Source organism: Mustela lutreola, chromosome 13, assembly GCF_030435805.1.
Source record: "Mustela lutreola isolate mMusLut2 chromosome 13, mMusLut2.pri, whole genome shotgun sequence".
Classification (NCBI taxonomy): domain Eukaryota; kingdom Metazoa; phylum Chordata; class Mammalia; order Carnivora; family Mustelidae; genus Mustela; species Mustela lutreola.
In genome coordinates this window covers 969,546-997,342 of record NC_081302.1, presented here as the reverse complement: position 1 = coordinate 997,342, position 27,797 = coordinate 969,546, and the positions used below count along the sequence as shown (strand labels likewise).

The window sequence follows — 27,797 nt, the reverse complement described above, 5'->3', positions numbered from 1 at the left end:
GTTGGCAGAGGTGCGCCGAGGACTCGCGGAGCCCGGCGGCTGCACCTCCTCCTGTCACCGGGACGGCCAGTCGTCTGCCCGCAGACAGTGCGGAGCGACTGTGCACGTCAGCACGGGGTTCTGCCCGGTCATGGCCCCTGCTGGATCCTTCACTTCCCGAAGGGTTACACGAGAACTTTCCATCTCAGTTCCCAGAGTCCCTGCGGAGACTGGGCAGGGACGTGGTTCAGACCCAGGAATGGCCTCTCCCTCCGAGAAAACGAAGAAGGGCGAGCCGGAGCCCAGGACGGATGGCGGGCGTGCTCGGGAGCTGGGTGACCGCCACGCGTCGCTGCAGTGAGAAGAGATGTGGCGCGCGAACTACACAGCGACTCACGGAGCGGGAGTAGCTGTCGCATCGCTGGTGAGGTGGGACTCGCCTACCACAGGGTGTTCGCATGTGTGCGACGCATCCACGCCGGTGGAACAGGTTCGCGGCGCTGTGCGCCCACCGCACCCCCAGTCAGAGCATCTGCCTCCCCCACTCGGATTCGCAAGTCGGTTCGTCGGGTCAGGAGACCGGAGCCCTCAGTGCCCATGGCGTCTGCTCGGTGCTGATCTCGCTCGCCGCCCGGACCGTCTCCTTATTTATGTGTGGTTCCTCCGGACAATGGTGCCGGCCGGCCCGCCGAGCGCTCTGCCCGGCCTCCCCGTCAGCCGCCGTCTTGGTGAAGTGTCTCCTCGTTTCTGCATGTGACAGTTTCGCTCTCGCGATGGTAAGGACTCCTTCCTCCTCTGTGTGAGTCCGCCGGGTTGGGAACGCGCCCGCCATGGTGCCTCCCCTCGTGAGCTGCAGGAGGGCGTGTGGAGCGGCGCCGGCGTGGCCCTGGGTTTGCGGCTTGGAGGCCAGAGGATGCTTGGGCGCGTCCCCGTGGGACAGGTGTCCACTTTGGTCTGGACGTGGTGCCAGCCGTGGGGGTGTGCGGGAGCCGTCCTCCGGGGCCGCTGGGAGCTGGGGAGGAGCCGTCGGGGGCGGCTTCAGCCCTGCGTGGGGATGCACACCCCCGGCCGTCCCCGGCGCTCCAAGGTATGCATCGTGGAGGCCGTGTTGGGTGTCATCGCTGGTCCAGTCCGAGATGAATCCCTAAAGACAGAGGCTGGTGTCGCTGTTTTCCCGGCCTCGGGGGTTTCGTGACGACCCATGTGGTCACGCTCCAGCTCAGAGCAGCGTAATGCTGTTCCGTGGGCGCCACTGCTGGACGCAGACCGTGGGGCTGGTGTTTGGCTCAGGACTGACGAGGTCGTGAAGTCATATATCGGGACTAGTAAGTGTGTTTTCGCTGCTTCTTGGACAGAGAAGCAGAATCCCGCTGACAGGGGGATGCAGGAGTGCTGAGCGACAGGTCCACAGCCACAGAGTCAGTCCGCTGCAGGATGCACGCGTGATGGGCGCTTAGGGGAGCCTTGTGGGTCGGGTCTCCCCACGTCTTGCACATTTGGTTTTAGTCTCCTCTCAGAGCTGGACGTGGATGCAGAGACCACCACGTAAACCGTGGTCTTGATCTGAACCCGGATCTCTGCCGGCTCGTCAGGGGCACACGTGGGATGCCCCGTAAGGTCCTGACCTCGGGACGTGTCCTTCCCTGGGCCCCGTGACGCTGACTGTGTGGTGAGCAGCGTCCGCTGGAGGCCTTCACCGAAGGCCTTCGAGTCCACCGAGTGGTCACTGGTCCCAGGAGCCAGGGGCCTTCTGGAAGCTGGTGGCTTCTTTCTGTCCCTCAGGGAACGGCAGGAAGGCAGCATCCTGAGGTGGGGCTGAGCGCTCACCCGGGACGTCTGGGTCCCTCCCCACTGGGTCTGTCGTTGCAATGACGTAGGGAGGCCGACTGCTGGTTGGTGACTCTGGTCTCGTCCTGCAGGCGGTAGACGGTCACTATTCGCGTGGTCATATTTGAGGTGTCCTGTGCTTCAACAGCGCGCGTCCACGAGACGGTGTGCAGGGTGTGGGCTGGCCTTGATAACGTTCATTCCGACTCTGCCCCCCTAGAGAGGGGGACCCGTCCGGACACAGCGGGCGCCTTGGCTGCCCCGTGGGAGGGCTGATGTGTCCACAGTCAGTGCTGGGGCCGAAGCCAGTGGCTGGAGAAAGGTCTTCAGGATTTTCATTTTTGTAGTAAAAGCTGTTTTTATGTTCTTTTCCTGGTTCCTTTTCTGTGTATTCTCTTCCAGCGTAAGTTCGCAAGCAGCAGGGATAGAAGCCTTTTGACCCAGAGTAAGACACGTGATGCTCTTACGGGGCGTTTCGTGAGCACCCCCAAAATGGGAAGGCAGCAGGAAGGGGCAGGGGGCGGTGGCGGGGGCACGTGCTGGCTCGGGTGCGGCCTGGCCCTCAGGGCCCTGGGTTCCTATTGGGCTGCGGGCTCCTGGCAGGGCCACGTCCCCAGACCCTGCCGGTGACGGGCCAGCGTGTTCTCTGCCGGGGGATCCTGCGTTTCTCGCGTCCCCGCCGGGCGTGTGCAGACATACCGCTGGAGTTACGGAGACCGGCTTGGTCTCTGCCCTTCGTCTGCACCGGCGTCTCGCAAAGCCCGGCCCTGTCGGGAGGCCTAGAGGCGGCATTGGCTAAGGGAATGTGCACGCATGTGCTGGGGGCACGCCCAGAGGCTCCCAACCCTGGGGACGGGCAAACCGATGGCACGTGAGCAGAAACACCAACCCAAGGCGAGGCCAGGCTGTCCTGAGTTCCCATCAGCGGTGAGGGCTCCCTGACCCACAGGGGTGGGCACAGCAAGCCGCGGAGGCGGGAGACCCTAGGCTCCAACATTTCATGTTCGTTGTCGGCAGCTGGGGTGCGGCGCTGCCTTCGGCCTGCGGAGCTGCCTGAGGCCGTGATCAAGGACACTTGGGCCCGAGCTTTGATCTGATCCGCCTTCTCCTGTCCTGTTGACACTGACCGGCTCTCCTCTCCCACGTCCCGGAGCCCAGGGGCCGCCCGGACAGAGGCCAGGACCCTGAGCTGGGCCGCCGGCTGGGGGAGAGGGCCTGGGGACCCTGAGCTGGGCCTGTTCGAGGCTTCATTTTAGCTTTCATCTGTCACTGTGATGTCCTGGCTCTTCTGTGTTGACAGCATAGGGTTGGATGACTGTAAAGATTCTTGGGGTCAGAAGCTCATGGGCCCCACGGGCACGACCCTTGAATAATACGAATCCGGGCCAGACGGCAGCCGCCTCTCTCACTGGGAGAAGCCTCGAGTGGGGAGCGGGAGCGCCCACGGTGCCGTCCTGCGCGACGGTCTTCCCCTGCTCCCGGGGGTCTGACAGCTGCCCTCCTGTGTTGGGAGCCTGGGATCGTGCCGCGCCGTCTCCTTGGAGCCCCGCCGTGTCCTTTCCCCTGACAACCAGCTTGAAGGGGCTTCCCGCCGGCTTTTCTGGGGGAGCAGACCGCCCATTCAGCCCAGTCCTTGGGGAACGTACTCCATGGGGGTTGAGTGGGATCGGGGCGGCCGTGGCCTGGGCAGCCTGTGCGGGTGAGGCGTGCGTCCCAGACGGCACTCCGGGAGGAGCGGTCTCCCTGCTAATGCCACTCTGTCCCCAACAGTGTGCTGGAGAAGAGAACTGGGTGGACAGCCGGACCATCTACGTGGGGCACAGGGAGCCCCCCCCAGGTGCTGAGGCCTACATCCCGCAGAGACACCCCGACAACAGAATCGTCTCCTCCAAGGTGAGCTTCTGTCTGGGACCTTGTCTCCCTGAGCCCTCTGGGGTTGCTGGTTACCCGCTCTGCCAAAAGCAGTGACTCCCGACTCTGTGCCCTGGTTGCAGTGGGACAGCTGCTTCGTGTTCGTGTGTTCCTTTCAAAGACTCCCGCAGGGACTCTGACGTGCCGGGTCATTGTCCCACCTTTTCTGTCCCTGGGGTGGCCCCCACCGCCCCCAGCTGCCCTACCGGCCCTGGGCCCACAGCACTGCCTGAGTTTCTGACGGGTGGGGGAAGGAGCGTTCGAGACAGACGTGCTGCTTCCCGGGGCTTTCACGGCGGGTCCTTCCCACGAAGGCTCCTTCTGAGCGGGAGGAACTGAGTCAACCTCCTCGCAAGGGGCAGGTCGGGCTGAGGCCACACAGACGGTCCGGGCCTGAGTCTCCACTCCTGAACGGGAGGGGCCCTGCGTCCTCTGCTCTGAGATGACCCCAGGGACAGGGTAGTGGCGCAGCGAGCTGTCCGTGGGAGACGATGGTGCGTCGTTTAAGGAGAAATCACGTACAGACAGCACAGCGTCAGCGGCTGATCGGAGCCTGCACGGAAGAGGCTCTCGGAAGGCTGCAGGCTGCGCGCCGAGCTGTCGGGGTGGACGGCAGCCGTGGCGTGTGTCGGCATCTAGAGCGTGGGATTGCTTTCGTCTCGACGGCTCCGAGAGCGCGGAGAGAACGGCCTGACGGGTGCACCCCAGGTCCGCAGCGGGTGCGGAGGACGCGTGCTGTGATGCATCCACCTTTTCCTGGGAAGAGCGAGAGCGAGGACCGCCAGCTGCGACCTGGTGTGCCCGCAGGCTCGAGGGAGCTGCCATGGGGGTAAGAAGCCCACCTGTCCTGGCTCGGCTTCTGACTGTCCCACGGAAAGGCCGACCAGGCGACCGTGACGCAGAGTTCAGTTGGCGTTCTGGTGGAGACGCCCTGGGCAGGATGTCTGGGCTGGAGAAAAGAACCCACACCGCAGGGCGTCCTGTTGCTTGTGCCTGTGACGCCGCATGGACCCCCACGCCCTGCGCCTGCTGGAGCTTGTGAGCGAGCAGACCCCAGATCCAGGGGAAGGACCGGATGCCGCCTGCTCGGTCTGCGAACTGCTTCTCTGGGCGCCGGATCCATGTGGATCCCAGCTCCGGCCTCAGGACTGTTGCCGTCAGGCTCCGGCTGTCCGGTCAGTCCATGCCTCCCAGTATCCCTCACTGCTGGCCACTGGCAGCGCGACCACTATTCCCAGGCAGATGTGGACGGACCGCGTTCGCCAGGACATCTGAGTGTCTCCTGAGCCCAGAACCACCGTGTGAGGCCGCTGCTCCTTACGAAGCCTGTCCTGCTGCCGAAGGAACAGCCTCAGAGTGAAGCCCGTGGGCTGACTTCTAGCTGTGCATCTGCCACTGAGCCCACACTTCCGGGTGGCCCCCGTGGCCCCAGCACTGCCTCTCACTGGCCCGCCATGACGCTCACTCATTTTTCTAACATCAGGGATCTGCGATGGGGTGTAATTTTCTATTTTCTGCTCCCAGTCTCCCAGTCGTGAACGAGGCAGCTCAGCAACGTGTCTGTGACAACCTTGCAGGGCAGGGCAGGGCTGCGGCGCTGGGCCCGGGTTTGGGTCCAGAGGAGCCGAGGCCGCTTCGCGTATGTTGTCAGACCTTCCAGTGGTCAGCGAGAGCGGTGCCCAGCGCTCACCTCGGTCTCCTTCCCCCGCGGTGCTGGGGCTGACCAGGTGGGCCGCGTTCTGCTTTGTGCTGACCCACACTCCGGGCGACTCAGAGCCACGGGGACCGCCACAGAGCTGATCCCGGTGCCCACAGAGGCTCCCGCGTGAGATATTCGCAGGGGAGAGCAGCAAGGAGTAGTGACCATCTCGTGCCGCTCGCGTCGGGGTGAAGGGAGGCGCTCCGGCTGAGCCCGGGACTGCTGGGACAATGTGCTGCCTGCTGCCCGGACAGCCTGGGAGCTGGGCCCGATACAGGGTCTGCGGAGCATGGGACATCGTGGCCCCCGGTCTGCACAGACACTCAGCGCCCTGGACGTCGGGAGGACGACGCGTGTGCGGCCCCTGCATCAGCCACCGGCTCTTGTGTGTCGCCCGGTGACCCGCCCGTGTGGGGCCAAAGTGTCGCCTGGTGACCCACCTGCGTGGGGCCGAGGTGCCACGCTCGTTCCTGTTATGTTGCTGGGTTTCCGCCTTCTTGTCACGCGCCATCCGGAGTTAGCAAGCCTTTCTGACCACGTCAGCCGTCAGCAGGAGCGACTTGCGGCGGGTTATCCTGGGCAATGAGGGGACCACGAGGGGTGGCGGCTGCACCTCAGTAGCGGGAAGCGGTCCCTGAAGTGGCCTCAGTCCCGATCCAAGCTGGCTCCGGGCGCACGAGATCGGGAGGCGGACGGGTCCGGACACGGCGCCTTCACGCAGACGAGCCCCACGCTCCCGTGGCGTCCGAGCCTGGTTCCTCGTTCAGAAGCAGACGATGCTGTCTCCGATTTCATGACCCGTGGGAGACAAGCGCTTTCTAACGTGGGACGTAAGGGTCAGAGAGCAGCGATGGGCCTCTCAAGCCCTTGCCAGCAGCGCCCGCCGCGCCCCCGGGCGCCTCACGGTCTCCCGCCAGGCCTGGGTTTTCATCTGTGCTCGCTTCGGGAGAAAGAAGGCGGGGATTTGAGTACGAGCTCTTCCGTTAACGTGACTTTGGTACCAAGTAACGTGTCCCAGGTACTTGGGGACATTTCTGACTCGCGGGTCATGAGTAGCGTGCGTGGGTGCTGAGCAGTAAAGGTCGGTTTTACGGGGCAAGGCCTTAAAGACGGCCCTGTCTTGGGGTCGGTCCAGGCCGGTCACAGAAACCCAGAAACTAGCGATAAATGCTGTGGCTGCCTCAAACTCACGTTTCTTTTCATATCGCCTTTTAAAAGTTGGTGGAAAGTCGCTTTTTCATTATGGCCTATTTAAGAGAAAAAATATTTATTTTTCTTAAAAATCTAGAAAGATGACTGTGTTTGTGCTGTCCACGGAGCTGGGGGATTTTACGGTCCCCGTGATGTCTAGTACCAGGTTGAGCCAGAGCTGAGGTCACAGCTGCATTCCCGCAGGGCACGCGCCCGTGTACCGACTCAACACGTGAGAAACTACCACCCGTCCCTGAATAATTCACTGAAGTTCACTTGGTTTTGAAGCATTAGGACCGTGTCGCATATGGGGTCTGACTCTAGAACGGCCGCGGGTTTCGCAGCAGAACGAGGAGTAAATGTTTTCTGAGTCCGTCGAGCGGCCGGTTGTCCTGAGGTAGGGGAGCGACGGAAGAATCCAAAGCTTGGCCTTTTTATTTTGGTTTTTGGGGGAGTTTGTGGGGGGAGGGAAAGACATTGCCTGTGTTTTGAGAAAATTGGCAGTTAGGATTGGGTGGGGAAACTGAGGCAAAGGTCTAGGCACGTACTCGGCACCTGCTCCCGGCGTCGGGGCTGCATCTCTGCCTAGGAGACCTGCTATTTGGTTCTCAGTCTGCTCGTGCTCCAGGGAAGAAAGCCTCGTTGCGCACGGCGAAGTCCAGCGCCGTTCCTGGTGAAGAGCTTCGGCTAACTAGGGAAGCAGGAGCGTTTCAGCGTGGTGGAGAGTGTCTGCAACACCACAGCTCGTACCGCCCCGGATGGCGGCAGCGGAGTCGGCGCTTTCACCCAAGGACCGAGAGCGACACGGGCTCCCCTCTGCGCTGTTCGGCCGCCTTCCTGGGCGTTGTGGCTAATACGGCGAGGACAGGAAGGGATGCGGGACAGGCGGACCGGGCAGGAAGAAACAAGGCAGGAGGAGTGAAGGTCGGTGGGAAAATCCCAAAGAAAACTCTCGGCAGAACCTGGTGGTCTAGTGAGTGATCAGAGCCAGGCCGGCAGCAAACAGTCGAATTCGCAACTAAAATTTCCGGCTCTTCAAAAGATGCTGTTAAGAATTAGAGAAGCCATTGACTGAGGAAATCTTGGCCAGACACATGGCCTATGTCTGGCGGGATGCAGAGGGGAAGGGTGCCGGGGGGTAGGACGCCGGGGGTCGGACGCCGGGGGGTCGGGCAAGACGCCAACACAGTGTTGACTGGGAGGTACTGTCCTCAGTGCAGCAGGTAAGGAAACTCTCCTCCGGAGGCCAAGATGAGAAGTCTGGAGAGTAGGTGTCGCCAGACTCCCCTCCCTGTCCGCCCTCCGCTCCCTGCCCGTGCAGGAGGGGTGCGTGGCCATCTCCGTGCTGGGGCATGACCACCTTGTGCTGACTTGGGCTGTCACTTTCTGGGGCCGGCCTGACGCTGTCACAGGACAGAGGGGAAGGAGGCGGGCAGGGAGGAACGCCGGGCACGTGTGTGTTAACAGCCGGAGGTTTACGTTTTGTGAAAGGATCTGGAGGTGGACCGTTGTCGGCCGCTTGGCAGGACGTGGAATTCGCTGGGGTTCGGTGCCTCGTGCTCCCCTGCGCGCGGTCCTGCGTCAGCAGCTCGTTCTCTGGCCGGCAGACGGAGGACATGCCGAGGGCTGACTTGAGAGTTCCGTAGGGAAAGCAAACGCGCAGCGGCGCCGGCACCGTGACCCCGCCGCCGTGACCCCGCCGCGAGCGCTGTGAAGAAGGAAAATGTCATCACAGTGACGAGTCTCTGTTTTCCTCTGACACAGTACACGTTCTGGAACTTCATACCCAAGAACTTGTTTGAACAGTTCAGAAGAATAGCCAACTTTTACTTTCTCATCATATTTCTGGTACAGGTAAGGCCGGCTGTCTTTTTTATCACTCACTCAAGGGTCAGAGCTCAGCTGAGAGCAGGTTAAGTGGGGTTTGCTGTCGAGTGACAGCAGGCCCTGGAGCCCCCCGTCTGTATCCACCGTGGACAGCTGTGTGGGCTCAGAGGGGCGTCGAAGCTGAGACAGACACGCGCCCAGTCTGCCCTGGGGTTGGTTTCGGCTGCCGCCCAGTCCTCGGGGGAAAATCGGGGCCCCCTCCTCTTTAGGGGAAACTCGGCAGCCCGGCTCAGCGTTGTTGGGCGACCCTCCCCCACGTGTGCGTGGGACGAGCCGGAAGAGCCACAGTGAGGTCTGAGCGAGGGAGCGGGGTTCTGACGTGATCTGGGACTGGCCGCCTCACCGTCCTCAGTCATGCCGAACAGAGCAGGAGGACTTTTACCAAGTCCCCACATTAACTTATTCAAGTATTTGAGGTTTGGGCCAAAAGCAGTGAATGAAACTACAACGCACGGCGCGGTCAGGCTTGCATCTTTGCCTCCGATCGCCTGGGTCCGTAAGCAGGTCCCCGTCTGCAGCGGCCACCCTCCGTTCCGTGGGGGTCGGTGCCTTAGGACTAGTGGGAGTTTATAGCAGCAGGTTTACAGTAAGCCAACGCGGGTGTTGTAGTTGGCGTCTCCGGCCCGTCCCCAGTCCCCGGGACGCACTGGGAGCGGGCCCACGGGTCCATCCTGGTCCCTGGTGGCGCTGGGGGTCGGCCGGCCGGTCCGTCCCCGTCCCCGCTGGCGTCTGTAACTCTGCTCTCCTTGCAGCTGATCATCGACACGCCCACGAGCCCCGTGACCAGCGGGCTCCCCCTCTTCTTTGTCATCACGGTCACGGCCATCAAGCAGGTAAGACGTCTGCAGGGGAAAGCGGGACGGCACCTGCCTGTGACGGCTCTGCGTGCAGAGCCGGGCATCTGTGTCGTGTCAGCGAGTCACGGGAGACTTAGCTCCGGACATGGATGTGGATAACGGTCCCGGACCGACGGCTGAGCTGAAATGAGGCCGTTCGGTGACGTAGCAGCTGGGGCAGTGTCCTGGGAGTCTGGGGAGGAAACCAAAGCTTTCAGTTCAGAACCGATCAGAGATGGAATCTGTTTTTAGGAGAGTTTCTTAGCCTGTCCTCACTCTGGGCTGCCTGAACCAGTAGGACCCGCTGTTTGCGGCGTCCGGGCTGCAGCCCCCCAGCGAGCCTGTGGACTGCTGACCTGCCGCACGCCTCGGGCTCGTCTGCCCGGACGGTGAGGAGAACGCACCTCCGCCCTCCCTGCCGGCCCTCTGGCTGTCAGTGCTGTACCTGTCCCCCGTTTCTGGTTCCACCAAACTCCCCTTCCCTCGGAAGGAGGCCCCACACCCACGAGCAGCCCCTGCCGGCCCGCCCGAGCCCCCAGCAGGCACCGGGCCGCGTCCGTCAGGACGGCGTCTCCTGCCGTGGTGCTTGGGGTTCGCATTTCCTGGGGACGGACAATGCTGGCATCTTTCCCGGGCTTACTGGCCGTTGCGTGTTTCTTCAGAGAAGTGTCACCAGATACTCCGTTCATCTTAAAACTGGGTTCTTTGTCTTTTTATTGATGAGTTACAAGAACTCGTCACATGTTCCGGAAACCGGTGCCTTATGTGCAACCGACTTGAGCATCACGATGTTTGTGTTTCCGGGTTGATAAGTCGACCTTTGATTGGGGACCTTGGATCATTCGTAGAACAACAGCTTCTACTGACTTTGTTGATGGTCCGGTTCTTGTTGACAGAGCGCTGCTTTTCCAGTGTTAGTCTTTGAGGAAGAATAAAGGGAACGAAACACATTTTGCGCGACAATGGCCGCTGGATGCTGCCGGTCCGTCGAAGCACAGAGCGATTTTCTCTAGATCGAGGAAGAACGGAGAGCGGCCCCGGCCGCTGTGGTGTGTGTGCAGGGAGCCCCTCCGGCTGCCCCTGCGCCGCGCCCAGCGTCGGCCCCACGGGTGTGTGCGCGCTGCCCTACGGAGCGTTAGGGATGTCTTTGTCCCAGTTTGGGCTTTCTGTCTCCCTCCCCATGGATCTGGAAAGACTGGTTTGGACAAAATGACTTGACTTCCTACCCATTAGCTTGGCTTTTAAATGTAAAAGCCCAAAGGGCAGCCAGGGAGGACCCTGTGGTCGGCCGCTGCACTGCTGCGCACGGGAGCGCAGGGCTCTCGTCTTGGGAAACCGTCTGCGGTGACCATCGGAGTAGAGGCCACGAATGCGGTTGGTGCGTGTTGTGCACATCCCAGAACAGGCCAGTGGCCCGGCGAGGTGTCCTGGGACTCTGCGCAGGCCTCTCTGGGGCAGGTCGTGCTGCAGTGTAGCCACGGGCGGCACGTTTATTGTGGGGGGCGCAGGGGGCGGTGCAGTGACTCGAGGGCGAGCCCCGCTGCGTGGACACGGCACGCCGAGTGACGGCAGATACCCGCTGTGTCGTCCTCACGCGTTTGTAGACCCTTAGAGCAACGCTGTGGTCGCCTGTGACACGCACGTGTCGTAAACGTGTGAAACCGTGAACAGGAAGGAGCCTTTTCAGGGGGACGAGTGAGAAGGGACGGGGAGTGGCGTGGAGGGTCAGGGTGGGTCATCCGTAAAGGTCCCCGAGAGGCAGGCACAGTGGAGTCGTGTTTCCCTTGGTTGTCCGTGTGTTTCGGAAGAACGACCCCCCTCCTCCCCGAGAGGCTGGCGGACAGTGCCACGGGCGGGCCTCAGCGGGAGCGAGTGACAGACGCGGGGGGAGGTGCCCCGAGGGCCTGTGGGGTCTCTGCCCACCCCACTCCTGGGGGTACCTGGCTTCCAGCCCTCCCCTGCTCCGTGCATCTCTCCTCCTCACCCGCCCCGACCTCAGGACAGCTCCGGCCCCTCCGTCCTCTCCGCCTCAGCCCTGGTCCCCTGGTGGCTGCGGCCCACACATCCAGGGCTCCGATGCCCTTCTTTGCGGCTCCGGAAGCCCCCGCGGGGGAGCCTGGCACCTGCTAGTCCCACCTGCATGCTGAACAGCCTCTGACCAGCATCTGACCCTCTCGGTCCACATCTCCTGACTTCAGTGAGGCAGGCAGTGGCCCCGAGCCCTCCCAGGCTGCCCACCTGCCTTTCTTGCCCTGCTTTTTGCAGGCCCTGCACCGTCTTTAACCCTCCAGGCCGGCCTGGCCCCTGGGTCCCCCGTGTCTGACCCTGCCGCCCCCTCATGCTGCTTACCCTGGTATCACCCCCTCCCTTCCACGCAAGCACCGAGCGTCCGTTGGGGGCCAGCTCAGACCCTCCTCTCTGAGCCCCCGCACACCATTGGCCCACGTGCACAGGGGGGCCTGCGACACACCCACTGGGTTAGGGAACAGGTGCGACGCAGGCCTGGGCCTGCAGGAGGGGGAACGGGAGACCCCCACCCCGGTCCTCCTGCCTGAGTGAGCTCCGGCCAGGCCGCTGACGGGGAGCGACTAGAGGCGGTCACATGCCGCGGACTCGGGCTCAGACTGTAGACCTGTGTCCTGTAGGTGAACGTTCAGAAGTCCCACAGCAAATGGGGAAAGGGGGCCTCCCAGGGGCCTCGGGCCTCATGTGTCCCCATTACTGCCGGCCCGAGACACGGTGGCCAACCGTCTAGAGGCTAGAAGGGCGGCATGGTGGCTGGGGCCCTGCAGAAGTGGGGACATTGGGGTCTGTTTAAGGAGGACACGTAGGACTCGTGGGTTGCTGGGTGTTGGGTGTGGGAAAGGCACCTTCTGGCTTTTCTGCAGCTTTGTGCATCCCCTGGCCAAGGCCGGAGGTGTGGCACCATGGTCACGGCCCACCCGGCACGTCCAGGGCGGTGGGCTCAGGGCCAGGGACCCCCATGGCCTTCAGCTCCCCCCAGTGGGCGTCTCCTCTCCCCCCAGGGCTATGAGGACTGGCTTCGCCATAAGGCAGACAACGCCATGAACCAGTGCCCCGTGCATTTCATCCAGCATGGCAAGCTGGTGCGGAAACAGAGCCGGAAGCTGAGGGTAAGCCGTGGGCACGTCCTTGACCCGGCCCGGGAACAGCGGGCACCCAGAGGGCTTTGCTGACACCAGACCTGTGCGGGGAATTGCTTCTCTCCGGCACAGGCCGCCCACGCCCCACACCCTCCTCCGCAAGCCCCGCACCTGCCTGTTTGCGGAACTTCCGTTTTTACTCGGAGCCGCACCCAGCGCTCTTGGAGCAGTCGGTGTCGCAGACCCACAGGGTGCGAACGGCTCCCACCTCCCAACAGAGGAGGCTCCAGGACGCTGTTAGAAACCTTGGTCTAGGGCACGGCGAGTTCCGCGAGCCGGGAACTGAGATGGGGTACCGAAACCCCCTGAAGACTGTGTGTTCCCGGTTTGGGGGAGCCGTGCCGGACGGACGGGCAGAGTCTGCGAGGGCGTTGTCCACGTCACTCACGGGGATGGTTTTCACACCTGCACAAGTGGGCGGGGCACTCCGTGGCACGGGACAGCGTGGGGTCCCTAAGGCTTGTCCCTGAGGAGTTAGTGTGAGCCCCAACGGAGCCGGCTGGGCCCTCCCGCCGCTTCCGTGCGCCCCGCTGCGTCTCATCTCCGAAGCCCCCATCCCCCATCCCATGCCTTCCCTCCCCCTCCCCTCCCCCAGTCCTCCTGCTCCTCCCATCCCCCATCCCATGCCCATCCCCCTTCCTAGCCCATCCCCCTCCCCATGCTCATCCCCCCTCCCCCCACCCTGTGTGCCTCCTCTCCCCACCCCTCCCCCCTTCCACCCAACCCAAGACCCCCCGAAGGCCTGCTCGGGCGTCGCCAGCAGACGGGCCGTCTCAGCGAACCGAGTCTGACATGTGTCATACACGCCACCGTGTACATTTTTTAAGATTTTAAGCAACATTTTTTAAAGTTTTTTCTTTTGTTAAAGTCCTCTCTGCGTCCTGCCTGGGGCGTGAGCTCGGCCCAAGATCAAGGGTCTCGTGCTCCACCCACTGCACCCCTGCATCTTCTTCGTTCTGTAAACATCCATGTTGGGTGTTGGGGCTTCTGCTGAGCCCCCCTCCTCTGCCTGACGGGTGGTGACTTCCCAGTGGAGCCGGGGCCCGGGGCCGGTGCACCAGCACACACGCTCACGGGCCCGTCATGCCCTTCCCCTCAGTGACCGCGTGTCCTTTGCGGAGCCTCCATGCTTCTGATGAGCTGACCCGGAGAGCCTCCACCAGCAGAAAACTGTACTTTTAATGCTCTGCCGTGGGACACGTCTGCTCCGTGGCCAGCTGGTGTGAGACAGGGCCAGGCCCGCGGAGCTGCCCAAGGTCCCTCGAGGAGAGAGTGCCCAGCGGTCCGCCTTGGGTTCTGTTACCTCCAGGCCATCGTGGCTTGGACGGAACCATGTGGGCCACATCTGGGGTTGGGTCCTCATTCAGCCGACTTCTCTGCGTCCCGCCCCTGGTCCGCACACCTGCGCACACCCGCCAGTCGAAGGAAGTCTCGAGACCGACACCTTCCTGCAGGAGTCGTTCCCAGACTCGTGAACACACACCCGAGTGCGTCCGGCTCGGGCGTGAGGGCTAATCGGGCTACGGGACTTTGTGGTTTGATACAAGTGAGGCGTCGTGGACCTAGAGTTGGTCTGTGGACACCCACGCCTGGTCTTCCCGGGTTTGGGCAGGAGCCCCGGCGAACATACATCCCCTTCACACCCACTCATCTCCCTGCAGGTAGAGAGGCCCCTGCCCCCCGGGGCCGCCACCCAAGGCCATCTGTCTGTCCCGCAGGTTGGGGACATCGTCATGGTGAAGGAGGACGAGACCTTCCCCTGTGACTTGATCTTCCTGTCCAGCAGCCGAGGCGACGGGACCTGCCACGTGACCACCGCCAGCTTGGACGGAGAGTCTAGCCACAAGGTAGTTGCCTTTCCCGGGGCCCCGCGGGGCGTCGTGTCAGCTGCGCTGTGTGGCCGGCCCCGTGTCCCCGTGGTGGCCAGCCCAGTGTTCCCAGAGGTCACGGAGAAACCCGGACAGCTGGGCTGGCCGCACAACTCCTCACTCTGCTTCTCCCCATATTCCGCTGTTCCCTGTTCCCCGTCAGCATCCACGACCGTCAGCCACTCGAGTTAACTGAGGGGACTTTATGCTCTTAGCTGTGTCACTGAGCGGAGGCCCAGGATACAAGGAGTAGGTGGTGGGAATTTGGAAAACTTCATTTTAATGCTCAAGATAAGTGTCTTCGCTAGACTGGAGTTAAGTGAAAAGGCGCACAAGAGTGGAGATTTTGAGGACTGTCACTCCAACGTGTCCTTTTGTTCAAGTATCTTAAGGGGTTGGTTGGGGTTGGTTTCTTAGACTCGGGATAGAAGTCTGTACTGCCAGGTGGTAACTACGAAACTGTAATTAACAATCCAAAGAAGAGAACAATCACGATTTTAAGGATTTCGTTATTTTTAGAAAAATGGGAGCTTCCAAGGAGTTTAGGAACATGAGCGCGGCTCTAATGGACCCACCGCGTCTGAGGCATTGGTGGTTCATGGTGGGATTTCTGTGGTGGGAAAGAGACACTTTATGAATACTTCAGGGCATCGTATCAGCCATGTGGGGCTTCGGGAAAACTTTCCCGTGTGTGATCCCGAGAGGGCGACCGTTCAGGCACGACTGATTGTAAACCACGCAGACCTGGGGGGCAGAAGCGCCTGGGAGAGTCGGGTGACTGTGGGGTCACGTGTCTGAGCGTGGCGGTCACGTTCCTGTGTCCCTGACACCCAGCGAGCCACATGGCCCCTGGCTGTGGGCACCCAGCGGCTGCTCACGCCCGTCCTGCGGGAGGGACGTCCCAGCGTGGCTCGTGGGCAGCCGTGGCAGGTCTGGTGAACCACGGCTCTCTGGATGTGGTGGCCGTTGCCTCATCCAGAGCTGGTGGGCGCCTGCTGCCCCTGCTACACGACTGGGCTCAGCGTCCTACTTGTGGCTGATGTCCCGTCTGCTCATCTGACTTGACCCGGGCGCTGGGGTTACTGACCCCTTTCCTTCACAGATCCTGGGGCTCCTGCTCCGGTCACGGTCGTGGCCCGTGTGACCTTGGGCAGGCATTTTTAACCTTCGCAGTTTTCATGTCCTGAGCTGGGACAGACCCTTCTTCCAGGGGCTCTTGGGAGGACATGCCTAGAAGGTCCCCCGACGTCCCCGGGGTGCAGGGGGCCCCCGGATGTTCAAGGTGTCACAGCCGCTGTGATTTACCTCCCGTGTCCATGCACGGTGCCCTTGCCCGCCCAGCACATGATTGCCAGGAGGACGAGAGCACGTTCAGAGCCAGGCTGTGCCCATGCGCCCTCGTGCCCAGGCTCCGAGCCCACCTGCTTGTGTTAGTGGTCCCGTCTGGGCCAGTGTATTCACTGCCCGGGTCACATTAGAACTGCCGTCCTTGGGCCCCCAGACCCACCGCCTCGGACACAGGGAACCAGGCCTTCCGGGCCTTGGGTAAGCGCAGAAGTATTTTCTCCCGGACGATTGCCGGTGGCGCTTTGAGCTTTGTTCAGTTGCTGACACGTGCAGACTCTGGTGTGCACACAGCACACGACTTACCTGTTCATGGCTGTGTTCTCCCTGACATGGCACCGTGACTTCGTTCTCGGGCTTAGTGCCGGGCCCAGCAGGGGACACACGGCATAGCCTGCGTTGGAGATCGGGCGGCCAGGTGCGCGTCCCTCGCTTTGTTGTGAAGGAGATCTGTTGTCGCTCTGCAGACTCACTACGCCGTGCAGGACACAAAGGGCTTTCATACTGAGGAAGACATCGACGGCTTGCACGCCACGATCGAGTGTGAGCAGCCCCAGCCCGACCTGTACAAGTAAGTCCGGTCCGCCCTCCCTGTGGTTACGCTCCCTGCCCCCCGGGCTGGCCCTGCTGTCCACCGCGTCCAGCCCTGCTGTCCGGCGCCGCGCTTGTCGGGAAAGAGCGTGCATGTCGCTGCTGAAAGGTTAAGACCAAGCCAGGAATAGATGGTTTACTGTTTCATAGTCCAGCAGCATTAAAACCTGTAGCTACTTTTGCGAACATTTGGACCGGCCTAATAGAAGCAAGTTGATTGAAGAGTGACTTTCTGTAACCCGAGGAACTAACTTCAGGGAAAATCGCTGGAGCCAGGGTTGAATAGGACGGGAGGAAACCAGCGAGTTTTCGGCCAAGCACGCGGCCCTCAGTGGAGCTTCTGTCTCGGTAGCAGCAGACAGGGGTGGACAGCAGGCGCCCGGCCCCTCCCCCCAGCTCCGCGGCCCTGACCTGACTTCTCTGTCATCAGGTTCGTTGGCCGCATCAACGTCTACAGCGACCGGAGCGACCCCGTGGTGAGGTGAGGGGCTGCGCCGTCAGGTTACTGAGAACTCTGCTCTTCGCCGTCCGACGCTTCACTCTCGACGCTCTGTTGCGTTAGGAAGCAGAATTCTGCCTTTCCAAAGACCCGGGTCCCGCGGTCTTCTCCGTTCTGGTGGGAGTGTCGCTCTCCGTGCCAGCGGCGGACGGCACTCTCGGGGACGTGGTCTCACGGTGTTCGGAGCTCGTCCGACGCGAGACGCTACGCGAGAGGGGCCGTTGCATCTCCACAGACCAGTGTGTCTTCAACCATAAAGCCGGGCCGTTGCTGCCCTGAGGCCACATCTCCTTGAGATCCTTGAGGGACACTGTTTTGGCCCCAGATTCTGTCTGGACTTAAGGGGGCAGGTCTCCTCTGTGGACCGTGTAGGTGGGAGGTGTGTGTGGTCACCTGCTTCATCGGAGCGGTCGGGGATCGGTCATGCCCACAGGTTGTAGACGAGGACCCGCACCCACCAGGTACGCAGCACCCGGGACCTGCCGGCGGCCGGACACGTGTGGCCCACTCTCATCGGCGCTGGCCGTCCTGTGGGGTGTCATCTGTGCATCGTGTCCGGGTCTAGTGGGTCCTGGCTGTCAAGGTAACGGAGGTGGACGGTGTAGGAAGTTGGTTTGGAGTAGGATCTGGAGCCGACCTTTTCTGTAACCCCTGTCTCTCCTGTGTCGGAGAGACATTTTTCTGTCCACTTACACGGCCTCCAGATGGTCGGCATCCTGGTGTGACCTTGTGTGTCGAGAACAGTTGCCCAGAAGCAGAAATCATCACAGCAGGAAATCGACAGTGATCAGTGTGAGATCCTGGGGGACCTCGTGAAACTGTCACAGAAATTGTTTGTGCGCATCCTGAGTCACAGCCATTGTCCATGCGCAGGTTTGCGGTGCCTCCGAGGGGCTGTGATTGTCCCAAGACAGACATTAGTCTATAAGACACGCCTAGTGTCTGTGCAGAAACAACCCGCATTTCTGTGTCCTGTGAGAAGCCCTGTTGGAAGGATCGGGATTTACTGGGATTAGAAAGGATTAGAAAGCTTGGGGTTTATTCACCTTGTCGCCAGGGTGGATCAGGCGTAAACTCCTGGCTCCCGCTGCCTCACGTTCGGACGATGTTTCATGCTGAGCATGGGAAGCCCGTGGCTAACGCAGGTCACGGGCTGGAGCTAATTCTTGTTTTGCTCTTTAAGGACGTACACAGTTCGGCCGACTTTTACCTTTTGAGTGTTATAGGTGCTTGTAAACTCGTGGTGTGAACGGGGGTGACTTGTGTCTCCCAGTTCCTCATGCCCTCGCAGTCCTGTCCAAACTAGAAGCAGGGTACTTCTTAAAGTAAATTGTGTTTCACTTCCCAGACATGCTTTATAAAAAGGCCATTTGTTTCCACAAATGGTCCACAGGCATCGTGAGCATACCGCTCGCAGAGGCTGACGGTCCTCAAGGGGGACCCGGCAGGGCGTGTGCGGCCCCGGGAGCGTCTGTGGCGGCCAGGTCTAGCACGAGGGCCGGGACCGTGGAGCCGCCCTGGGCTGATGCGTCTGGTCACGTGTCCCCCAGGAAACAGTCTCTTGCCCTCGTCCTCAGGGGGAGGTGGCCCCAAGCCGCGTCGCCTAACTTGCCGGCGCACCTGCGTCTGTGGCGTTCATAGGCCCCACGCACTGTGGCACAGGAGAATCGAGAGCACACGTCCCTGCACACTGCAGATGCGGTCCGTGCAATGCTGACGGCACCAGCATCCGCAGAGCTGTTTTTGGCTTCCCACTCTTTTCTGCTCTTAGGAAATGAGCAGCGAGGAAACCGGTGGGAGCCCAGGGAACACAAACCCCCGGAGGCAGAGACGTGGTCTGTTGCTCACGGCCGAGTCCCGTGCGCTTGGGGCCGGCGTGTTCTTCGTGACTGATCTTAACTTCCTTGGTGGTTTCCTGCTGAGGTAGCAGGGGCAGGGGAGCGTCCAGATTTCGGGGCCACTGCACGCAGAGGGTCCTCGTGGTTGGACAGCCATGGGGGGAGCGCACACAGTGCTCCCGAGTTTGAAAGTGAGACCGGATCCCGCCGACTTGTGGAGTCTCCCCTAAGGATGTGGTAGAAACAGTGGAAGCCTCTCGAGTCTTCTTGGAGACGGGGCCGTCTGTCAGCCTATGTGGGCTGACGTGGCCCCTCCAGGGAGCGGGCCCCGCAAAGGGCCGCCCGCCAGGTCCTTCCGCAGAGTGGGTCTTCATTCCCAGGGCGAAGGCCACGCTCTCCCACGGAGTCGGGCCAGCTTCCGTGATCGAGTGTAAGCTACTCCACGCTTACACGATTTCCTCTTGAAACCAAGTCTGTCAGGCCCAGGCCTCGATTCCCACCTGGACCACCTTCTTCTGTCCGACCCCCGGCCCCACTCTGGTCCTCCTGTCTTTGCAGGCCCCTGGGGTCGGAGAACCTGCTTCTCAGAGGAGCCACGCTGAAGAACACCGAGAAGGTCTTCGGTGAGTGTCTCAGTGAGTCGTCACCAGCAGCTTCTAAAGCTCAGGGCAGTTAACCTCGAGCAGGCGCAGCCCGTCTACTGCCATGGCGCGTCCGTCTGCACTGTGCGGCGGGCTCTGTGGCAGTGGACAGCAGCCTGAGGACCCCTGTCCCGGCGCGTCGCCCCCGCCCGCGAAGCCGTGGTGTCTGACTGTCGCTTGTGTGTTGAGCATCTGTGGTTTCTGGGTCGGAAGCATAAGTTCCTGTCGGAAGGAGAACGCACACGCCGCCATTCTGTGGGTTTCTGCGAACAGCTGCGCTTCTCTGGCGGCATCTCCCCGCCCCGAGCGGTGCTCTTGTTTTTTAAGGGAGGCGACTTGAAAATGTGCTCGTGTGCCCAGTTTCAGAAAACCCAACATGGTATCGTCTGACCTCCAGGAGAAAGCAGAGATCGATCTCTGCAGGAACAGAAAGTGCTTCTTTAGTCGGAGGATCCCCGGCGGCTTGTCTGCCTGAGAAGCGCGTGGGGTGGCGTGCGCGGTCAGTTCTGCTGCTGCTGTCACGACTGCTCTGACACGGACTCTCCTGCCTTACAGGTGTTGCCATTTACACGGGCATGGAAACCAAGATGGCCCTGAACTACCAGTCAAAATCCCAGAAACGATCCGCTGTAGAGAAGTGAGTCTCGGGGCGCAGGGCCCCACAGCCCGAAACCATCATGCGCCCCCGAGACACGACAGCTTTTCCCTCTGACCTCATTAGGAATTCCGTCCTGGTCTCTAGGGCGCTGGTGGCGCTAGGTAGACAGTCTTGATCTGCGGGGGCACAAGTGACCCCACACCTTCAGTCCACATCTGCAGGCCCCCCGTGTGGACGCTGAAGTCCTGGCCACTCCTCTCGCCAGTGCACGAAAATGTCAGAATTGGGTCACTTTCAGCTTTTCCCTAGGAAGGTGTGAGCAGAGCAAACAGTCCCTTTTCCTTTAATGGTGAAATCCTGACAATAAGTCAGGTATAAAGTTACAGTCGTGAGACAACACGGCCCAGAATTTTGTCTTCTTTGCCTTTTGTTCACATGAGTCCCTGCCTCGAAGTGGTTATGACTATTTAATACGGAGCTGTGTGGGGCCTGGATCTCTGCGAGACTGTGAGGGGGTCTCTGCCTGCCCCCGGCAAGGTGGTCTCAACGGGACCCTGGGTCTCTCTGTCCATGGGCGGCTGTCCCGATGTGAAAACGGAGATTTGGCTCTCAGTAAGCAAGAACGCTTTGTTTCCGGCGTCTGCCCCGATGAGCAGCTTCCAGGAACGGACGCCGGGAGACGAGCCTTCTTCACTAAGACACTGGGCAGGGCTTCAGGGCATCTCCCTGCCCCCTTCCCCGGTGGTGATCTCTCAGTGTGTCACTCCCTGGTCGACACTTTGTGGCAGAGGACTTGACATCCCGATGTCCTGATCTTAGACCCCCAGACCACGCAGTCCACCGCATGGCCGCGAGCACCGCTCTCCTGTTTTCACAACTTTCCTGTGGCCCCTGGAGTCACACGCCTGTGGCCACAGGAGGGGCTCCGACGACGGGGGCTTCTGTTCTCATGCTGACCGTGCTGGCGGGTGGGGGCTCCTCTCCCTCACGGTGCTCCACGTCTTCGTGGCCCCACCATCCTGACACGTGAGAAAGGCTCCTCAGCCCGCGGTCACCGGGTGTCATGGCTGTCTTGTGTTTCAGATCCATGAACGTGTTCCTCATCGTCTACCTCTGCATTCTGATCAGCAAAGCGCTGATCAACACCGTCCTCAAGTACGTGTGGCAGAGCGAGCCGTTCCGAGACGAGCCGTGGTATAACCAGAAAACCGAGTCGGAAAGACAGAGGAACCTGGTACGGAGCGCGCCCCCTTGGCCGTGATCAGACGCCCCGTGGGCTGCTGTGGCGAGAACGCGGCAGGCGAGCGCCTGGTCTTGACGGACGTCTCCGTCATGGAGACCTAGAAGGCGTACCCGTCGCCTCCCTGCCGCTGGCACAGGGCCCCCGTCTCACTTGGGTGTTTGAGGGTAGGGTCCGGACGGGGTCGGCTGCCACGGCATGAGCCCCCAGCGCAGGATCCCGTCCTCAGAGCGTGGCTGCGTTCATGAACGGCCGGTGCAGCCCAGGCGGGACTCGGGGCCGCCGGCCAGATGGGCGCGGGGCTCACGCGGTGCTCTCAGCTCCTCAGGGCGCTCACCGACTTCCTGGCCTTCATGGTCCTCTTCAACTACATCATCCCCGTGTCCATGTATGTCACGGTGGAGATGCAGAAGTTCCTGGGCTCCTACTTCATCACCTGGGACAAGGAGATGTTTGACGAGGACACGGGGGAAGGGCCTCTGGTCAACACGTCGGATTTAAATGAAGAATTAGGACAGGTCAGTACCCGCGGCACTCCCCCATGCCCCGATTGGTGGGCGATCACGTCCCTCTACGTTCCATTCCCAAGCACCCGGACCCTGTGTGATCTCGGCACAGTCTCAGGTGGTGCTGCGGAAAGGCTTCCCCTGTAAGCCATTCCCAGAGACGCATCCCACGACTCCCAGACCACGGCGTGACGTTGGCCTTTCACACTTTATGTGACAGTTGACGGGGTTTGCTGTGTATGATTTATGCACAGCTAGCTGCGTTCGCCGGTTGCTGGAAGCTCCCCCGTGGCCGGGGTGAGCGGTGCTTCTTCTGGGCGCTAATGCTGGAAGTTTGGGGAGTCCCAACCTGCCGGCGCTGCACTCCGCTCTTACACCTGCTTTCCTTCCCTGAGCTCAGAGTGAGCCATTTTCCTCGATTTTAAGATGAGTCCAGGGAGACCTCATGGCTTGGTGTGTTGCAGGCTTCAGACTCCAACCCACAGCCCTGCTGTTTGCTAATGGTGGTGGCCGAGCTCTTGTCACTGGAATGTCTTGATCTGGGCGGGGGCCGCGGCTCCGTACACCCGTCCTGCCAGAGCACCGTGCAGAATTTGGCATCGGGGCCACGGTGTCTGCCGCGGTATGTGCCGCAGCCACCACGGGGGTGGGAGGGCCGTCCAGGGCTGCCTGGGTGAGGGGCAGAGCCGTGCACGCCTGTCCATGAGACCCGGACCACAGCTCCTTCATCCTCGGGACACAGCTCTGGAAAGGCCCATCCCCTGACTTGACCTTTCTTTCCCTTTATGTTGCAGGAAAAATCATTTGGTAAACGTTAGTTCACTCATTTTTAAAAATGAAAAAACAAAGTAAGAAATTTGGGGGAGTAGTTTTGTAAACAGGCCGTTTTAAAGATTTTATCTGAGAGAATGCGCGCACGGCGCGTAGAGGGACAGGGAGAGAATCTCCCGCAGACGCCTTGCTGAGCACAGAGCCCGACATGGGGCCCGACCTCGACCTTGAGGTCACGATCTGAGGTGATACCGAGAATCAGATGCTTAACCGACGGCACCACCCAGGCACCCTCCAACAGGACGGGGTCAGGCTGTGGCCTCCAAGCTCTGCCCCCACGAGGCCCCTGAGGCCTTCTAGGAATGGACGCAGAGTCTCAGCTGGGGACCCACTGCCTTCACCCACTGCGTCCTGGGTACTTGTTCCCGAGAGGTGACGTCCTTACGGATGAGCCCGGGTTTCCAGGTGACTGTTCTGCCGCGGTCATGGGTGGGTCTGGTCCCAGACAGGTGCTCGGAAGCCCCGACTCGGCCACCTGGCAGCAGAACAGCTTTAGGTCTGCACGTGTCACGTCGTGTCTGTGCACGGTCCCTGCCGTGTGTTCCACGGCGTTCCCGGAGGAAAGCCCCTTCTGTAAGGAGAAGCGTGGGGCGGTGCTCGGCACAGGAATCTATCCGACAGTTACCGTGGGAGAGTTGTGGACAGGGTTTCAGAGGACGGGGCCTCCAGGGGTGCCCGGGGGATTCAGTCGGTGAAGCCTCTGCCTTCGGCTCAGGTCAGGATCTCAGGATCCCGGGATCGCGCCCCACGTCGGGCTCCCTGCTCAGCGGGGAGCCTGCTTCTGGATCTGCTCCTTGCTCGCTCTCCCTCAAAGAAAGAAATAAAATTTTTTTTTTTAAAGTAGAAGACGGCCTCCGAGACACCCATTGTCGTCGCCGCTCTGGGGAAGGGGCCGGTGACGTAGGCCGCACCGCCACCCCACTGGGGCCTGTCACACGCGGGCCGTCTTCCTGCTTCTCGCTGTCCGGAGCACAGGGAGGGCCGGCGGCGTCCGGGCAGCAGGTGTCGGCCGTGCCCTCACAGCTGGCTTGCGGAACCGGCACAAAGGAGGGGGGAGGGGCAAGACGGAAGAGAACGGTTTGCAGAGGCCACGTGAGGAAGCAGACGTGAAGCGCTTGGCCCCGTGTTACTGTGTCTTCTGCATGCTGCCTCCCGCGCGTTCGGGGCAGCAGGCAGGTCTCAGCCGGCGGGGACATCCGTGCCGTCACCCGGAATTCTGTTGTTCCTGATGAGCGCGTCATCGGGATGGGTCTGAGTGGAGGGTCAACGCCGGGTACGGTTTTCCGTCGGAAATCTGTTCTGCCCTTTTGCTGGGGTTCTGGCTTCTGTGTTCTCAGTGGTACGTGGGCTGTGACCTCCCAGACCTTGCCGAGTAAGTGTGCGTCCGTCTTCCCTGCATCCTTGATTTTTTCGCTGGAGAAGCTTTAAGACCCCGTCCCAAGTCTGTCTCTCCAAGGGGGAGCAGGGAGACCCCGTCTTCTGGGGAACGGGAAGGCCTCGCGTGCCCGTCCTGCGCAGCTGGGTCGGGGCTGCTGCGCCCGGTAGAGGCTGGAGGAGGCTGGCGAGCTGGCCACGCACGGTCCCCCTGGCGGTGTGGGCGGCCGTCGGAGAGGCCCCTTCCTGCAAGGAACGTGACGTCAGGAAGCAAGGCCCTGCCGGGGCCCGAGTCTGCGGTGGCCCCTTCTTCCCCGAGAAGGTCGCAGCCCCACCAGCTCACGCAGCGGCGCCTTGTGTCCGCAGGTCGAGTACATCTTCACAGACAAAACCGGCACGCTCACGGAGAACAACATGGAGTTCAAGGAGTGCTGCATCGAGGGCCACGTGTACGTGCCACACGCCGTCTGCAATGGGCAGGTGCTCCCCGGGGCTGCCGGCATCGACATGATCGACTCCTCGCCGGGCCCCGGCGCCAGGGTAGGTGGCCACGCCCCCTGCACCTGTGTTCCTGGGCGTTCCCTGCTGCACCGCCCCGGTTCCCGAGCACAAGGCCGACCGGCGCCGCCCCATGTCCCTGGGTCCCTCGTGGCTTCCATTGGGAGTGTGGGACGTCACCCTGTCCTGCCACGAGTCCACAGTCACAGTCCTGCCACAATCACGGCTGTGCGAGAAGCCACTGTGACAGGGAAGGCAGGGCACGTGGTGGGCCGAGAGCCAAGTGTGCACACCACATGTCTATGCTCACGTGTGTTCACAGAGGCTCGAGCACGTGTACAGGTGGAGGCACACGCGTGCTCACATGTGTGCACACAGACGTGCCCCACTCATAGATTTCATAGTGATGCGTGCACTCTTCCTGCCCATGGGTACACATGCTGCACGCGTGCACACGCACACACGCACACATGCAGGGACACATGCCCGTGCATGGCACACAGCCAAGTGCTGTGGTTCCAGACGTCTGTGTCTCGGGGAGGTTCTGTGACCCCTCCCCATGTCCACGTGGTCAGTGAGGAGACCATCCTGGAATCTTTGTGGCCGCAGAGCCCTGTCAGGGTCCCCTGGAAACAGGACAGCTTGCCTTAGCGGGCGGTGCAGTGGCAGCCCTGGTGACCGAGGGCACCGTACCCCCGGCCTGCCTCAGTTTCCACATGGAAACCGCTCTCCACGGCAGAGTGTCTCAGAGGGAGCCCCATGGTCTGTGGCCCACCTGGGTCTCGGCCACACCGCAGGGCCCCTGGGAAGGCGGTCAAGGGTCCCCAGGGCATCCTGGCTCCCGGATGCTGAGTTCACCTCCCCTGACCTTGACCCGGTGCCCTCACCTCCCTTACTCAGAAGTGCTGGGGGACGGCGAGAAGCCACACTTTCCCTCCTCCCGGAGGCCCCAGAGGTGAGACTCGCTCCTGGCTCCTGACCCCAGCAGTGGCATGTGTCGCCCCGTCTTCGGCGCAGGGTCTGTGCGCGCGAAGCCGACGGGGCGTAGATCTGTGGGTCGTGCTGTGCTTTCACAGGAGCGAGAGGAGCTGTTCTTCCGGGCGCTGTGCCTGTGCCACACCATCCAGGTGAAGGATGACGATGATGTGGACGGACCTCGGAAGTCGCCGGACGGAGGGAAGTCCTGTGTGTACATCTCGTCTTCTCCCGACGAGGTGGCCCTCGTGGAGGGCGTCCAGAGGTACGTCTCTGGGCAGGTCTGGCAGGTGGGGGCTCGTCCCAGAGTGTCTGGAGGCTGCAGTGCCGGGAGGCTTGCTGCAGGGTGGGTGGGCCGGCGGAGCTCCCGTGCCGGTGGACAGCGTCCCTCTGCACGCAGCCCACTGCCCACGTGACCAGCCGCCGTTTCCGCTGCCAGACTCTGTCACTGCTGAGCTACTTCCCCTAATTCCGTCTGGGTGTGCCCTGTTCGATGCTCTGCTGTCCTCCCCGCGGTGACGTCTGGCTGGCTGCGTTTCCGTGACGGCGGTCGGTATTCTGGCCTGACCGGTGTTTCGCAGCCTTGTCGCGGCCCCAGCGTGTCTCTGGTGTCCGCGGAGCTTGTTTCGGGGCCGGCTCGCGTTCCCAGGACGGCCGCTCCGGGTTCTCGTTGGGACGCGTGGCTCACGTGTGTTCGCAATAAACCCCTGGCCGTGGGTTCTCTTCCTCACATCCCAAACGATGGCTCCCCCGACTCCTGACGAAGGTGCGAGCAGCATTCCCCGCGCTCTGCGGCAGGCCTTCCCGGTCCGTCCCAACGAGCGCGCCGAACACTCCCGTGTCAGAAGTCAGACGGACCGTTCTGCCAGCCACGGCGCGCTCCCCCCGGGCGCTGCCGGCTCGTGCCGGGCCGAGCGACGCACTTCCCCGCGGCGGCCCCTGCTGTGTCTGCACCGCGGCGCCTGGCGTGCGGGCGGCACTCGGGTGTGCTGGTGGAGCACGGGCTGTCACGTGGTCCCCGCTCCACGCACGCCTGCTGGCTGACTGCGGGCTCTGGATCGCGGTCCCTCTTTGGGAAAACGAGAGGTCGTCCCGCAGGCCGACAGTCTCTCAGGATCCTTGTAAGTGTGACACAGCCGCGGGGCTGAACAGCCCCACTGCTCAGGCAGCCGGATGCGGCCCCTGTGGACGGGCCAGTCCCCACACCCGCCCGTGTCCTGGAGCACGCGCTGGTGCTTACCAGTCCGAGGGCAGAGTGCGTCGCAGTTGTGGTGGCTCTCGGAGCGCGTCTCGAGCAGTAAATAGATGACTCGTTGCCTCTGTCTGCAGCCCAGTCACGGCCTCTGTCTTACCAGAAGAGCTTCTTTCTGTCGCGGAAGCTTTCCCCGACTTGAATAACGTGTGGGGGAGAAGCGTCCGAGCTGGGAATTAAGCTCTGACCGCCTCCTGCTTGCAGGCTGGGCTTCACGTACCTGCGGCTGAAGGACGGCTACATGGAGATCTTGAACAGGGAGAACGGCGTGGAGAGGTGAGCCCGGCCTGCGGTCTTGGCGGGGCCCACGTTCCCGGTCCTGCCCCACGCTGGCCTCCCCTTCCTCTCACGGCAGCCCTGGACCGTCGCCCACCGGCCGGTCGGTCAGAGTGTGTGCCGGGAGCCGTCCCAGATGAGGCTTCCCGGGAGTCCCCGTGGCACATGGGGTCTGACCCGAGGGGCTGCACGACGCCGGGTTCCCCTGTCGCGGGTCACCCCACACAGGGTCCGAGCCAGGGCGCGTGGGATGCTTGTGGTTCCCGTTCTGTCTCCACTCACCACACGCGTTCAGTGTTCGTGACCGGGTCCGTCGGGGCTGGTCCCACACACGGAGGGCGTATCACGAGCTCAACGCGGAGCTCCGCCTCCTCAACAAATAAACCTGCAATAACGGGTCCAGCAGAAACGGGGCAGAGGACGTAAGGCTTGGCGGTTCTGGCCTCAGAGACCCTTGGATTTTAACGTTTCCTTAAGAAGCATGAACTCCTGCACTGGCAGGAGTGGTGAGCCCCTGACCAGACCAGCTGCCGGTCCTTGGTGGGCACAGTGAGCGGCCGTGGGAGCCGCGCAACCGTCCGCGGAGGGCAGAGGCCCGCCCACCGTGGGGCTCCTGGATCCCGGCTGGGGTCTGTGGGCTGCGGGGAGTTTCTGGCAGCGTCTGTCCAGGGGGGCTGAACTGCTTTCAGTGTTTCAGATGTCAGCAGGAATCACGGTCTGCTGATAATGACTGCACAAGCCGACCGCGCATTGGTTTTGTTTTTTTTAAATGGTTTTTACAAACTCCAAGGACCCCGGTGTAGCTCAGATACGGCCTGTGTGTTTAGAATTCAGGGGCGTGAGCGTGTACTTTGTGTGCTGGACAGACATCCAGGGCACCTTGGGCTGGGGGTGAGCCCGCAGGAGCCTGGCCTCAGCCTCTCCTCCATGCAGCCGCCAGGAGCCCAGCGTCTGCCCCGTGGATCCCGAGGG

At 62.0% G+C, this 27,797-nt stretch overlaps 1 protein-coding gene across 12 annotated transcripts in view; it reads left to right on the top strand.

Annotated features, from left to right (window-relative positions):
* Nucleotides 1-27,797, top strand: part of ATP11A (ATPase phospholipid transporting 11A) — a 105,002-nt gene that overhangs the window by 42,465 nt on the left and 34,740 nt on the right. For 11 of the 12 annotated variants that reach the window (XM_059144418.1, XM_059144410.1, XM_059144408.1 and 8 more), the window contains exons 2-15: nucleotides 3,577-3,699; nucleotides 8,372-8,461; nucleotides 9,247-9,327; nucleotides 12,357-12,464; nucleotides 14,213-14,341; nucleotides 16,174-16,277; nucleotides 16,728-16,778; nucleotides 19,193-19,257; nucleotides 19,831-19,912; nucleotides 20,957-21,107; nucleotides 21,434-21,631; nucleotides 24,191-24,364; nucleotides 25,399-25,562; nucleotides 26,754-26,825. In XM_059144418.1, the coding sequence (XP_059000401.1) occupies nucleotides 3,577-3,699; nucleotides 8,372-8,461; nucleotides 9,247-9,327; nucleotides 12,357-12,464; nucleotides 14,213-14,341; nucleotides 16,174-16,277; nucleotides 16,728-16,778; nucleotides 19,193-19,257; nucleotides 19,831-19,912; nucleotides 20,957-21,107; nucleotides 21,434-21,631; nucleotides 24,191-24,364; nucleotides 25,399-25,562; nucleotides 26,754-26,825 (1,592 nt within the window). Of the gene's footprint in view, nucleotides 1-3,576; nucleotides 3,700-8,371; nucleotides 8,462-9,246; nucleotides 9,328-12,356; nucleotides 12,465-13,358; nucleotides 13,982-14,212; nucleotides 14,342-16,173; nucleotides 16,278-16,727; nucleotides 16,779-19,192; nucleotides 19,258-19,830; nucleotides 19,913-20,956; nucleotides 21,108-21,433; nucleotides 21,632-24,190; nucleotides 24,365-25,398; nucleotides 25,563-26,753; nucleotides 26,826-27,797 lie in introns of those variants that run through there. The other variant, XM_059144420.1, reaches the window with a different exon arrangement.